Here is a 14,139-nt window from a genome sequence, read left to right on the forward strand (position 1 = left end):
AATTGCACATGGAATTAAACTAATTTACTGTCATGGACGTCAATCATCTACCTTATATTATCAGGGAGCTTCTGCACCATTATGAAAAAATATATATCTGAAGCCATTCATCTACACAAACAGTATTTGCTCTAAAATAAATAGTTCAGCCGCACTTTAAAAGTGTTTTGGTTAATATCTAAAGAAGTAAAAGACATTACAGAGAAAATGTTTGTGTTTTTTTTTTTTTCTGGTCTGTTTACAGCTACAGACACTCAGTGATTAGTCAGTTTATTAGGAACACAGAGCTAAAACTAATGCAGTCAGTCCATAAATACATCTTCCTGTATGTTCAGATATGTTTCTACAAACCTCATTGATTTAAATGGGCTGGACAAAATATGAGAAATAATAAACATTTAAAAATAGAATGTATGAGCTGCTCACCTGGTAGATTAATCATGTACCGAGTACAACATTACAACATGTCATTCAACATGAATTACCTTTGAAGGATAAGTGTGATCATATTCTATATTTTATTTAGGTCAATAAATTCCATGAAAAGGACAAAAACTAACAATGAATTCATGCAAAAACAAACAAACGCCCGCTGCCTCAAATACTCACTACTAGAACACCAAATGTGGATCAATCCGCCGCTGAAAATAGTCCCCTACATCACTTTTTCCCCTGGATTGTTTGACACAGTAAACAGCTGTTTTAGGAAATTACTAAGACTTTTATTAAAAAATGAAATGATACATTTGTTTTTAACATATTTAAGGTTATCTAAGATCTAGTCGGAACCAATTGGAGCTGAGAGCCACAAACAGGAAGTCAGACGGTATTAAGAGACGGACAAACACGTTGGTTTGGCACTGCACATAAACAACATAACGTAACGGAGGTCTAAAGCTTTAAGCTTTAACAAAAGGCACATCCAGCATCACGGATCAATTTAACCAGGTCAACATCCTTTTCATTAAAAGTAACAGAGATATAAAAAAAGGCCTCTGTTATTCAGAGTGAATTCTTAAACAACCGGTGTTGTTTTTGTTCTATTTATACTTTGTTATCTAAAGAAACTGTGTGCAAAAAAACAGCACATCTTAAAGAAAGTACAAGGACTAATGTATGTAATATTGTTAAAATAGTACATATCGAAATAAACATTTTAAAGGGAGCATCCTAATGAACTATGGTATTTTTAATATCTCCTGGTGTTTGAGACCATTGTGTGACATTGCATCAATGTGATGAAGCACCAGATTTTTCAGGTTCTTAATTTACTAGATCAGCCAAAAAAAAAAACAACTAACATTTCTGTCTGGTTATTGCATCCAATCGTTTTCCAGAAAAAGTATTATTATCACTACATATATTGATATTGATGGATACAAGATAACATACAGTGAGAGAGGGTTCGATCCATTTCTCCCACTGAATACGTTGAATCATTTGGTATCAAACTATCCTATTTAAAGACGGTGAACAAGAGCAGACAGTACTTTGATTCAGCCCTCAACATGTGAGACACTGCTCTGTTAATGACATTTAAAAAATCACAAAGTCTTTTATTAAAGGTTAAAAAGTAAAAGAGGAAAGGTTGTGTTGAGCCTTCTGGTTTACGGTGCAGTGAACACCACCGGGTCAAGTCACTCCCCGTCTCTCTCTTTTCTTTTACCTCTCTCCTGTGAAGTCTCTAATCAGAGACACACATTTTAAAAAGCTGAAGTTCTTGTAGTCCATCAGCTGACGGTGTCATCAGAGCAGCTCCACCCTCGTCCTTCTACTTGATCCTGATCTCAAAGCAGAGGCAGTTGCAAGATTCACACTCCGGAGGCTGACAGGTGCAGGCACAGTCCCATTTGGCACACTGCGTTAAAAAAAACATACCAGAGAGGAGTTCACTAAAAACAATAGGGAGGAATTTATAAACGTGATTACCTAATTTAAATACGTGCAAATACCACAAAGATGCTTTTTGATTGGCCTTTATGTTTTGAGAATTACACGGTTTCTTTTGTCTTATTTTTGCAGGTTTCACAGCCACAAAATTAACTCACTCCTCTGTGTTTATCGTGGACCCATTTTAGGTAGAAACAACCGGCTAAACTGATAAAAAAAAGTAGGTTTAAATTCACCTTTGTTTAATCCTTCATCAAGTCTTTGCAAGTCAGTGAGACAGGAAAAATGTTCAATTCTATTCTGTTTTGTTTTCAGTGCAGTTCTGATAATAAATCAAATCAATATCTGCCTTCAGGGCTTTGGAGTGAATATGTGATGTGATTGGTGGTTCGTGGAGTGGAGTGTTTGGAGGCTTCTTACCGAAGGAGAAGGACACGAAACGGACCGACACGAGCGGACGGTTGGCAGGCGACAGTCACACATTTCTGCGAATCTGAAGCACTGCTCACATATGGAAATGTTCGGACAGCAGTCTCCGCACTCTGAAGAACAACGGTCCTTTGGACAGAAAACACAGAGACAAAAATTTGCATCTCTTTCCACACTGACGTTTCTGTATTGCTTTTGAAGTGTGTGGTGACAAACAGAGAAACAAACTGAAGAAACACGCATTTGTATTTTTGTTCAATTCAAACATAAAACCAAAAACTAAAATTCAAACATAATCATTAAGGCATTACAACTCTGTCTATATATTTATACCTGAATCAGTAAGTGCCTAAAATTACAGAGGTGGAGAACTAAAATGTTACTTGGACGACGCAGATTGTTACACTGTCCCCTCAAGAGAAAACTAGTTTATTTCAATATTTAAAGAAAGAAAATCTGCTCTGTTCCAGGTAGGTGTGTCCACTATGACATAATGTCACATATGTTTTTAAGAGGAAAACGATAGTTTGTTGATCTAACTTTAAGTAGATAAACTGTGATATGTGATTTTGTATTAAAATAAAATAACAACAAAAGAAGGACATCTGCTCCCTTCAATCATAACTGAGTTTGTAGTGTAAGATGAAATGTTAGACATTAAGTTGAATTAAATCATTCAATAAAAACACTAATAATTAAAAAAGGTGCAACAGATGAAGCACAGTTTGAGATTTAGCGTTAATGCCATCAATAAAGAAATTATTGTCTTGTATTACCAACCTGTTTTGAATCCTTGAACTCACTTTATGTATAACTGTATATGATTTAAACATCTGTATAATGATTATTTTTATGGAATAATACTTTGTTCTAAAAAAAATGAGACAATCTCCAGTCATAATCAATCAACTGATGACCTGCCCTTTTCAAAATGTTTCCTGAGTGAGAACTTAAATAACTTTTCTGGAGTCATGGAAGCATAAACAACCAGCATATTAGCAGTTATGAATAAAATGAATAGATGTATCAGGAAGGCCTGTTTTGTCTGCTTTCTAACACCAGAGGGAGCCAAAGACAAAGTCCACTTTTACGTCTGTGCTTCTACGTTTAGTACAACTTCCATTAAACAACACTTATATTTATTTTACTTTAACCAGCTGTAGAAAGGAGGAAGGCATCCCTCCAAGGCTGCAGCACCAACCTTGAGGCAGGATCGGATCCACAGCGCGACCCCGAGGACAATCATGTAGAGACTCAGAGTGATCATCAGCACCGCTGGGAGAGGGATGGAAAGCTCCCAGACAGGCAACACCTGAGGAGCAGGACCAAGGAAATACATAACTACATCTAACAGAGCAGAGATGAGTACATGTTTGTAGAAACGTGTTCTTTCTTACCTGCATTGTCTCTTTCTGAGAAGACATCTTTAACTGTCTCAAGGCTCACATCTCTGGGAATTCTGACAGAAAGAGAAAAAGTTTAGTTGTGAGTTTAAATTACTGCATTATTAATGATGATTATGATATAGTTAAATATAACATCTAATACATGCATAATCAGTACTTCTACTTTTAATACTTTATTTACATGTTGCTGATAATAAAATAATAATAAGCCAAAACCAACAGATACTAATTCTTCTTCTATTTCACTGCTCAACCCTGTAAAGTAAAGTAGCATCATCACATCTCCATCTTTGCCTGTTTCTACTTTATTTTTCTTTCTATTTCACAAATATTTTAACTTTTTAACTTTATGTGTTTCCATTGAACTCTTGTATGTGTTTTATTACTGTGTGTGGTTAGGTTTGTATGTTTCTATCTTGTGTGTCTTGTTCTGAGTTGTTGTTGTTGTTGTTTTTATTGCTTGTGCAGGTCTTTAATTTGAATACTTGAATATCTTTTACTCGTGATCTAATACTTGTATTCCTACTTTCATTTAATAAAATGATCCAAGTCAAATACTTTTACTTTCTCAGGTATTACATATACTATATGCCAGTGGTGGAATCTATCCAAGTATCTTACTTAAGTATACATGTGACAGTTTTCCAGGTAAAACCATGTATCTCCAGATGTGTTAATGTTGAATGTTTGTGATAAACTGAAGGATGAAGTGTTTCCTTTATGTGTTGAGAAAATCCTCCTACTAGATAAATAAAGTCTTTAAAAAGCCTTCTGGATCAGCTGGAAAATGCATCATCACACAGCTGAAAACAGGTATTTTTAGAGATATGAGGTTCTCACTGGACAGATAGGCTACAAACATGATGATCTTCTAGAATATGATGCATTAATTAAGATTCAACCAGCCTACGTGATATAAAGTAGTTACAATGCAACATGCACATTAATGCAGCAGGAAACATCAGATATAAAACATTTTACTTTAAGTATATTTTGATGATGATACTTACTTACTTTTGCACTTTACTGGTTGTATTTTCACCGTGTGGTATTGTACTTTTACAGCAGTAAAGGATCTTAATACTTCTTAAACACTGATCATAATATTGATTTGTAGCTAGCGGTGTAGCTAGCGTTGAAGCCAACATCTTACCGTTCGGAAGGGTCCTGTATTCTCATAAATACGCAGTGTGGAAGAAATATGAAAGCTGCTATAGTTGAGGTTAAGTCACATTATCCCGTTGTATTGTTCATTCTACAAAAAGAGCATTTTCTGCAGAAAAAGGATGGGTTTAGCTGCGGCGGTACCAGCGTTGCCATGGAGTCAGACTCAGAAGGGTCCCCATAAGGGACAAAATAAGGAGCACGGCAGCGCGAAGGGGAAAATAAATCCAATGCTTGTGTTCATTTCAGTCAGTCGTGGCAAGTAACTTAGTACATTTACTCAGTGATAGAAGAAGTACTTAGATTCTTTACTTACGTACTAGTACAAATCCCTCAGTTTTTTTTGCTGTCAACAATATTACATATCAATATCATACATATCAATATCACAAAACAAAACACTAATAAATCTGTGCAATACAAATACACTGTGCAATACTATAACTATAATTATTCTGTCTGTATTTATAAGGTTTTTTTTTAGTTATTGTGGATTTTTTATTTTTCTTACTTACTTACTTATTTAATATACTTGTTTGTTTTTTCTACTATGTACCTTGTTTGCACTATATCTATGCTGCTGTAATCCTGTAAATTTCCCCGCTGCGGGACTAATAAAGGATTATCTTATTTTATCTTATCTTATGTGCAATATAACTTTCTAGAACTTTTTAAATATCATTGACAATATCACTCTCAATATCATGCTAAATATTACTTTTCTATTTAAGTTTAAAATAAATAGAACATTATGATGCACTTTACATTTTTTCTCCTGTATTAAATCTTTGTTGTTGTAATTTACTTTATTCTAATATTTATTTATGTATTTACCTTACTCTTATTGCTATTGTGTTGTAATTTTGCAATTGTGTCTGTATTATTTATTTTGCACTTAATAATTGTTATTCTATTAGTCATATATGTTTATATTTTTATTATATTGTTTTTTGCTATTCTTCTGTTGTAATCTTTAATGAAATTAAAGCCCAATAATTTCCTTTGGGTTTAATTAAGTTCTATCTCATCTTATTATATTTAAAAAATATTAATTACAGGTAAAAGTCCTGGATTGAAAATGTTATGGATAGTTCACCCCAAAATCAAAAATACAGATTTTAGTCTCACCTGTAGCGCTATTTATCATTCTAGATTGTTGTGGTGTGAGCTGCCTTATTATGGAAATATTGGCCATAGAGATGTCTCTAAATCTGGAAAGGATGTGTCTCTTTGCTCGAAGCAACAAAAAAATAAATTTGGTTAACTCAACAGTAATGTTTCTCTCCAGAGATCATGACCCTCTAACTCAAGTGATCCACAATGAGAAGGAGAAGCTCCAATAACAACAAATACAGAGGGAGAGTTACATCAAAAATCAGGTAAAAAATACACATACAGAACAGATAAAAGTGCATAAAGAGAAAAATACAATCATATGAATAAAAAAAGAGTACATATATACACAGAACTAAACATATTTAGTCAGAGATTTTAGAATTTCAGATTACTTTGTTGACATAGATGTTAAATGCCCCTTTTGTGGAGCTGAACCAGGAACAGTTATGCATTTGTTTTGTCATAGATATACAGAGGTTTGTTCATAGCAAGACTGGACATTCTATAACAATAATAGATAAAGAAATAATCCATTTGAATGTAACAATTAACCTTTGCGTTACAAGATACATCTTATACTTGTAGTAGGTGCATTTCACAAACATAAGTAAATATTCTCTAAGTCCTTACAAAACTAATATTCTTCTAGTCTAATTCAATTTGTTCATATTTAGCCTTATGACAAACCAAAAAAAACAACATACATTGTTATTTTCTGTAGCCCTCATTAAGCTATATTCACTCTTCTGATGTTATTGTTATTCAATTCAACTCAGTTTATTTTGTATAGCCCAGAATCACAAATTACAAATTGTGCGACATCCTCTGTCCCTGAACCTTCACATCGGCACAGGAAAAACTCCCCTAAAAAAAACCTTTAACAGGGAGAAAAAAGGAAGAAACCTATCGGAGAGCGACAGAGGAGGGATCCTTCTCCCAGGATGGACAGAATGCAACAGATGTCATGTGTACAGAATGAACAACATAACAGAGATACAACACATTCAATGTATATGACATAAATGATTAATACAAGATAAGATAAGATTATCCTTTATTAGTCCCGCAGCGGGGAAATTTGCAGGCTTACAGCAGCGTAGAGTAAAGTGCACACAAGAGACATAGTAGAAGAAGACAAGATAAAAAATAAAAAATGAAAATAAAAAAAACCAAGTATTATAAATAAGCAATAAAAAAAAAAACAGTAGAAAAACAACAATAACTGAAATATTATATTTACAGACAGAAAAAAACTATTTTAACTATTTTAACTATTATTGCACAGTGTAATGTGTAATGTATTGCACAGGTTTTTATTGTCATGTTGTTATTGTCATGTTGTTATTGTCATGTGGTCTGCTGGGAGCAGAGTTGGTTGTGCTTCGACGGCTCTCACAAAATGGAGCTCTTATCTTATCTTATCTTATATTAACATAAATGATTCATATAATCATGAATTATGTTATGTTAATATACCATTTGTATGTTTAATTTAATTGTATTATTTGCTTTTGCTTCCATAGTTCTTCTTTGTTGTTCTTCAGTTTTATTGATCCTTTATATATGGTCATGTTCCTGTTGCAAACGTTGTGACGTGATGACGTCAGATTTCCTGTAAAGTTGAGAAATATTAGGGCGTGGTAGCGGACGTCGACGTCAACGACGTGATGACGTATCTTTCGGGGCGGGGCTATAAAGACTTGTTTTCCAGCTACAGGCACGAAAGAGCTCCATTTTGTGAGAGCCGTCGAAGCAGAGCACCGTCCCCCGAGAACAGGCGAAAACCTAGAAACGACAAAAAGTCATAGTTAGCCGACGAACCGCTCGCTAACCAAGTTATTATCCGAAAGGAAAGCAAATCTTATCGTATGTCCGATATCCAGAACCTCCAAACTTTTGGTAAGTCGTCATAAAGGAGCCGCACCGGCAGACAAGGTGGGGGAAGGGCGACTAGCATCGAAGCTAACAGTTAGCTTCTGGGTTATGACGCGGGTTTAGTGGCTTTGTTTATTTATTACGATGTTTTAACCTCGAAAAACGATCGATTCGACATACTTGTGTGACTTGCAATATCGTAAATGTACAAAACTATTTTTGTTGGGTCATGTTAGCCGACTAGCAGGCCTTCATGCCGCCATTAGGCCTGGGCTGCTATAAGCTAGCTAGGTTAGCTTATTCTTCAGACGCGTTGGCGTCGAGACGAAATGGCGGCCTTAAGCTTAAAAATAACATTTATATTTGACATGGTTGTTCTTGTCAGGCTTGACTTAAGGATTTGAAAATGAAAGTTGCCTTGTCATGACTGCTAATTCAAGCACAATGCCGATTAGCAGCCGCTAGCTAACCAACGCAACGCTGCCAGGCTTCAGTGAACCATCCAGCTGTACATTTAGCTTAGTGCGCATGCGCAGTTAACCCAAATCAGACGGACTTTCGTCAGGGTGTGCCAGGTGTAAATAAAGGGGAGATGAAGAGCTGCGTTGAAGAATAAAATAGGAAATATGAGTTAGTATAGATACATGGTTATGTGAGCCGTGTATATTAACGTTGTCGTCCTCTCTCTCTCCTCCAGACCCCTTTGCTGATGCAACTAAGGGTGATGACCGCCTCCCAGCCGGGACAGAGGACTATATCCACATAAGAATCCAACAGCGGAACGGCAGGAAGACCCTCACCACTGTCCAGGGCATTGCCATCGACTATGACAAGAAGAAGCTAGTCAAGGCCTTCAAGAAGGTAAAATGAGCAATATCAGTCTTAGTTTGTGGTTTTGTTTTAAGGCGTGCTGTCAGCAGTTTTGGGCCTCGGCAAACACTGACTCATTGTTTTTGCTTTCTTTGACCCTGACAGAAGTTTGCGTGCAATGGGACAGTGATTGAGCACCCAGAGTATGGTGAAGTGATCCAGCTTCAGGGAGACCAGCGCAAGAATATCTGCCAGTTCCTCATTGAGGTAAGTGTCTTGTTGTTCTATAGGGTCTTTTCCTACTTTATGTAGGACAGGGAATCACTTTAGGGTGGAGCACAGACTGGAGGTTATTACATTTATTGATCTTTTGTTTGTTCTTTGCAGATTGGCCTGGCCAAGGAGGAGCAGCTCAAAGTCCACGGCTTCTAGAAGCTGCTAGCAGCCCTCTCCCCTTCTGTCCTAGAAGGCCATTAACCCCCCCCCCCCCACCCCTCCTCCTATGTGCTGCTGTTGCTCTTCCTCCCCCCTCTCCCTCCTTGCAACCCCACCAGCTCCTATTAGCTAACACGTGAATTACCTCTGACAAACATGGGATTCTGTAACACCACCGCCCACCGACGACACCAGGGGGCAGGCTCGCTCTCGCAAAGACAAACCACTGCAGCTCCACACAACATCAGGGATGAGTGGTGATGACCCTCCCTCACAAACTTCCCTTTCCCCTTTTTGTTTATATCCTTTTTTAATTTTTTTTTCTTTTTAGGTCTTGTGCCACAAAAAGGAGGCATCGTTTCATGTAACTTTTTTGTTTTGTACTTCAAGGTGTTTCAATAAAACGTTGAGTCTCCATATGTTGGAGTGTTGTCATGGGGGAATGGGGGGCTGAGTTTGTACAGGAAGGTCACAGACTTTATAACTGCTGAAGTGGGTGCATTTAGAAGAAAGGAGGGGACAGATGTTTATTTGAAGGCAATTTGCTGCAGAAGTCAGTCTCTGTAGTTTGCCAACAGAAGAAACTTCCCTCTTTTCTGCTTCAATAAATCCCACTGGCATTCTTTACACGCCCAGCTGCCTGCTCTCAGGTTACAGAGCAGAGATGTGTAAAGTTCTGACCATCTTAACCGCCCCGCTCCGGCACATTTCTGTTTTGATCTTCACTTATTGGCACATTTTTCTAACTCATTTCCTCGTTTGTTTTTTTGCTGCCAACCCAAGTATTAAAACTAAACGTGCGTTCAGTCAGCGGTGGTCTCTTTGGTCAAAGCGAGGCTGTAATGTAGACGGCTGAGGCGGTTCTCTTGTGATCACATGAACCCTCCAGAGTGGGAAGTGAAATCAAATACTGGTTATACTTTGAAGTATAATTTTGAGATGGGATTATGGAGTATAATTTGATTTACTGGTAGCTGAAGTGAGCTTCCTACTCTGGCACTTACCAGCTTTCTGATGTGGACTGCTAACCAATCTGGTACCACGGCTACGGTTTATGGACACTTGAATCTTTAATTTTCATATATAATGCAATAATTTATAAACAGTTCAGAGTTCAGATGTAGTGATGCTGAAATAATACAGTAAAAAAACAAAGCCATGGCCAGGTCACACTGTGCTCCTGTGACTGAGGGTGATGGAGAGCAAGTCTGTTTTACAAAATCCACATTTGGTTCAATAAAATGTCTGCAGTTGAAAAGCAATTTGGTTTGTCGTTTTATTCCATAGTTTAATTCAACTAAATATCTTGAGACACTACAAACTCAGTGTTAATTGTAAGAAGTAGATTGTCTTATTATACAACAAACATACAAACACTTTCTAAGTAAATTAGATATTTGTTCCCTTTGAAACACAATATTTGTAATCTGTCCCTGTAGACACGTTCCTGCATTACAGCAGATTTACTTTAAATATGTAATGAGCTTTATATACTGACGGGTAAATCAAGAGTGCAATATTTACCTCTGAAATGTGGAGGAGTGAAACTATAAAGTATCAGAAAATGGAAATACTGAAGTACAAGTAAATACTTAATATTCAAGTAAAATACATACTTTTCTTAAGTTCTAAGTAATGTTTCGGGACACATTTCATCAGCACTAACTGATAAACATGAAGCTCTTCGTTTTACATTTGTGTTAAAATACAAGACAGATCAGCCACAATTGAAGAATACATAATGTAAGTATTGATTACCCACCACTACGAGTACTTTTACTTTCTATTTTATGTTTTCTTTGTACACTATTTTTCTTTGACATCTTTAGTTATTAACTTACAAACAATGAAAAAGTAGTTAAAACATGATACCCCTCCACCAGTTACAACCTTAACATCATGATAATATGTTATTGAACCTGTAATAATAATAACCTAGTATTACATAATATACTTTCACTTTAAACAAAGAATGAAAGGATGTGTGATGAAGGAGGGAACATGGAAATGAAAAAGAAACTATTTTCAACTACCTGTAAACACTTCAGAGGGAAATCAGCTGCTTCTACAGGACAAACATGGCCAGCATGCTTAACGCTCGTAAGTATATTTCATATGCAGTACTTTAACTGATACAAGTCTGATAGTTTTCAGCCTAGTAAGTATATTTAATATGCAGTACTCCAGGTGTTAATTGTTTGAAAAAGTGGTTGTTGTTTAATAACTGGTGTGAAGGTTGATGCTAGAACACTGTTAACAGTTTAATTTTAATTATTATTATTATTGTACAGCTTTAATTGTGTTTTCATGTATTTTTTTTTGTTCCTTTCTGCTAAAATTCGAATGTATCTACATGTCCAACCAAGGTGCCTCCATGTTAACATTTGAACAGAGATGTTAGCATATTTACTTTGGATTTGAACCTTTTTGTTTTTGTCCCTTAGACTTTCTCTTCCCCTTTTTGTATGGCAACTAGAAACAATAATGAAAAAGTAATAGATGTTTCTCTTTCACTGTCGTTGGTGAAGATAGGAGCTGTGAAAATAACCTGATCAAAATGCTGATGAGTCGTGGCCAATCATTGTCCTTGTGTGGACGTGACAGGACAGAAGTATGTCGGTGACAGAAGTTAAAGATGTGGCTCAGTGGATGCTCCCTAAACAGAAATCTAATCAAGCCGGTTTCGAGCCAGTTTCGAGTGGTTCCTTCTATTGTCACTCAGAGAACATTGACTAACATCCGTGTCACATCCTCTTGTTTCTTTAGAGCTGTTTTGTGTCTCTTTGTAGCATTTTTGTGTCTCTTTGTAGCATTTCTGTCTCTTTGTAGTCATTTTGTGTCTCTTTGTAGTTGTGTGTGTCTCTTTGTAGTTGTGTGTGCCTCTTTGTAGTCATTTTGTGTCTCTTTGTACTTGTGTGTGCCTCTTTCTAGTCATTTTGTGTCTCTTTGTAGTTGTGTGTGCCTCTTTGTAGTCATTTTGTGTCTCTTCGTAGTTGTGTGTGTATCTTTATAGCTGTTTTGTGTCTATAAAGGATATCAGAATCATGAAAATCTGATTTATCGGGTGTTCACATGCAGGTACAGCTTACAATCATTAATGACCTTGTTACAATTGCAGATTCTCGGCCGCCCAAAGGGCTGAAGATTGTGGTGATTGGGAAGATTGGAGTTGGTAAGAGTGCATCAGGAAACACGGTTCTGATGAGAGAAGCTTTCCGGTCCCGTCTGTCTTCTACCGCAGTGACACAGATTTGCCAGACGGAAAGAGGAGAGCTGGACGGACAGACTCTGGTTGTGGTTGATACTCCAGGTCTGTTCGGACTCACCAGTTCTGACCCGTCTGCTCCGTCTGATGCCAACAGTCAAGATGCAGTGATGAAGGAGGTCCAGAAATGCGTGTCGCTCGCTCCACCTGGCCCTGTTGTGTTCCTAGTTGTGATCCAGATGGGCAGATTCACCAGAGACGAGCGGGAGACAGTGAAAATAATCCAGAGGACCTTTGGCCTGGAGGCAGCACATTCCACCATGGCCCTGTTCACCCGGGGAGATGATCTGAAGACAGACGGACGCTCCGTGGAGGCGTATATCGGAGCAGATCCAGCTGTGCGTGACTTCATCAGAGAGTGTTTCGGGGTTTACCACGTCTTCGATAACAGAGACCGGGATCCGTCTCAAGTTGTTGAACTGATGCAGAAGATCAACAACACAGTGCAGAGAAATGGAGCAAGTGGTTCCACCGGTGAAGGTTCGGGCATCCTCCAGTTAGAAGCACAAGAAAGGGGAGGAGGAAGAAGACAAGCTGCAGGAGGTCCCGGAATCAGCCGAGATTTACTTGTTGGAGGGCTCGCTGTAGCTATAATAGCATTACTTATATACTTGGCCCGTAGGTAGGTCAGAACCTACCGGTCTATCACCCCCAGCTGCAGGTGGATTAGCTGTATACATTTAAGATAAGATAAGATAAAATAAGATAATCCTTTATTAGACCCGCAGCGGGGAAATTTGCATGTTTGCAATTGTTATTCAGATATGCGCTCATTAGACCTGTTAGAGCCGGAAATATACACCTATCACGTGAATATATATTAGGTGATAATTGTTGCTGCATTAATGTGTTCACCGCTAAAATCTTGGAAAAGGTGGGATTATGTTTTAGTGTATTTACTGCCGGGCCTTTATCTTCAATAATACATTTTGAGTTAATAAGCTATGAAAAGTACAACATTTTGCTCTGAGAAGTCACTCTGAGAAGTGGTAAAATATGGAAATACTGAAGTTAAGTGCAAGTACTTCCAATATGTAAGTAAAGTACTCATGTTAATGTACTTGGTCACTTTCCACCACTGACATTCTGTTTTCCGTATTGTTCCTTCAATGATGATTAACCGTCGTTCAGATGTTCAGATCTTTTTCAGCTGCAGCTCACCTTAAAATCTGAATCACCTGGACGTACCTGCAGGAATTTTGTGACATCACGACTACTTTACAGCCAATCGTGGTCCAGGATGCAGTTCACGTGTTCACTTGTGGACTTTTCATCTTGTGAAACTCAAAATACATGTTTTTAATGATTATTCATTTTTCCATAGGAACAGAGAATTAACGTGTTTTTAAACTGTAATTTACTGAGATTCCAACCTGCAGGAGGATGTCTGAGATTTAAAGTTGTTTTCCATTTTTCTATTAACATTAAATAGATTGAGATTAAAACCTGCGCGAAAAAACAAATGTGGATAAATGGGCCCAAGAGGTTATGTGCCTTCAATCTAAATTAAATGGGTTTATTATCTCACTTCATATTTATTATATATATTCATTACTCATGTATAGTGTCTTTACCCTGTAATTGTGTGAAATAAAGATGATCAGTTATGTCCCAATGCATTCAGTAATTTACATGGTACCGTTAATGTTTCATTATCTCAACTTCTTTAACTACGGATAAAGTATAGTTTATTTTTATTGCCATTATTTTTTATTATGCATGTTTTAAGTACAACCTTCCAGCTTTACA

The 14,139-nt window shown here is 37.1% G+C and overlaps 3 protein-coding genes across 3 annotated transcripts; 2 read left to right on the plus strand and 1 right to left on the minus strand.

Moving 5' to 3' along the window:
- Window positions 1–592: 592 nt before the first annotated feature.
- si:ch211-198p11.6 (uncharacterized) lies at window positions 593–5,055 on the minus strand. Its single transcript, XM_054607364.1, has 5 exons — window positions 4,879–5,055; window positions 3,717–3,778; window positions 3,521–3,631; window positions 2,311–2,448; window positions 593–1,858 (listed from the first exon to the last, which is right to left on the minus strand). The coding sequence occupies exons 2-5, from the start codon at window positions 3,741–3,743 to the stop codon at window positions 1,772–1,774; spliced, it is 363 nt and encodes a 120-aa protein (XP_054463339.1). The 5' UTR covers window positions 3,744–3,778; window positions 4,879–5,055; the 3' UTR covers window positions 593–1,771.
- Window positions 5,056–7,712: 2,657 nt separating this feature from the next.
- On the plus strand, window positions 7,713–9,542 carry LOC129098309 (eukaryotic translation initiation factor 1b). Its single transcript, XM_054607300.1, has 4 exons — window positions 7,713–7,904; window positions 8,578–8,741; window positions 8,856–8,957; window positions 9,078–9,542. The coding sequence occupies exons 1-4, from the start codon at window positions 7,874–7,876 to the stop codon at window positions 9,120–9,122; spliced, it is 342 nt and encodes a 113-aa protein (XP_054463275.1). The 5' UTR covers window positions 7,713–7,873; the 3' UTR covers window positions 9,123–9,542.
- A 1,661-nt stretch (window positions 9,543–11,203) lies between these two features.
- LOC129098291 (GTPase IMAP family member 7-like) lies at window positions 11,204–13,996 on the plus strand. Its single transcript, XM_054607278.1, has 2 exons — window positions 11,204–11,225; window positions 12,244–13,996. The coding sequence occupies exons 1-2, from the start codon at window positions 11,204–11,206 to the stop codon at window positions 13,014–13,016; spliced, it is 795 nt and encodes a 264-aa protein (XP_054463253.1). The 3' UTR covers window positions 13,017–13,996.
- Window positions 13,997–14,139: the final 143 nt, after the last annotated feature.

The sequence above is a fragment of the Anoplopoma fimbria genome, chromosome 11, assembly GCF_027596085.1.
Source record: "Anoplopoma fimbria isolate UVic2021 breed Golden Eagle Sablefish chromosome 11, Afim_UVic_2022, whole genome shotgun sequence".
Classification (NCBI taxonomy): Eukaryota; Metazoa; Chordata; class Actinopteri; order Perciformes; family Anoplopomatidae; genus Anoplopoma; species Anoplopoma fimbria.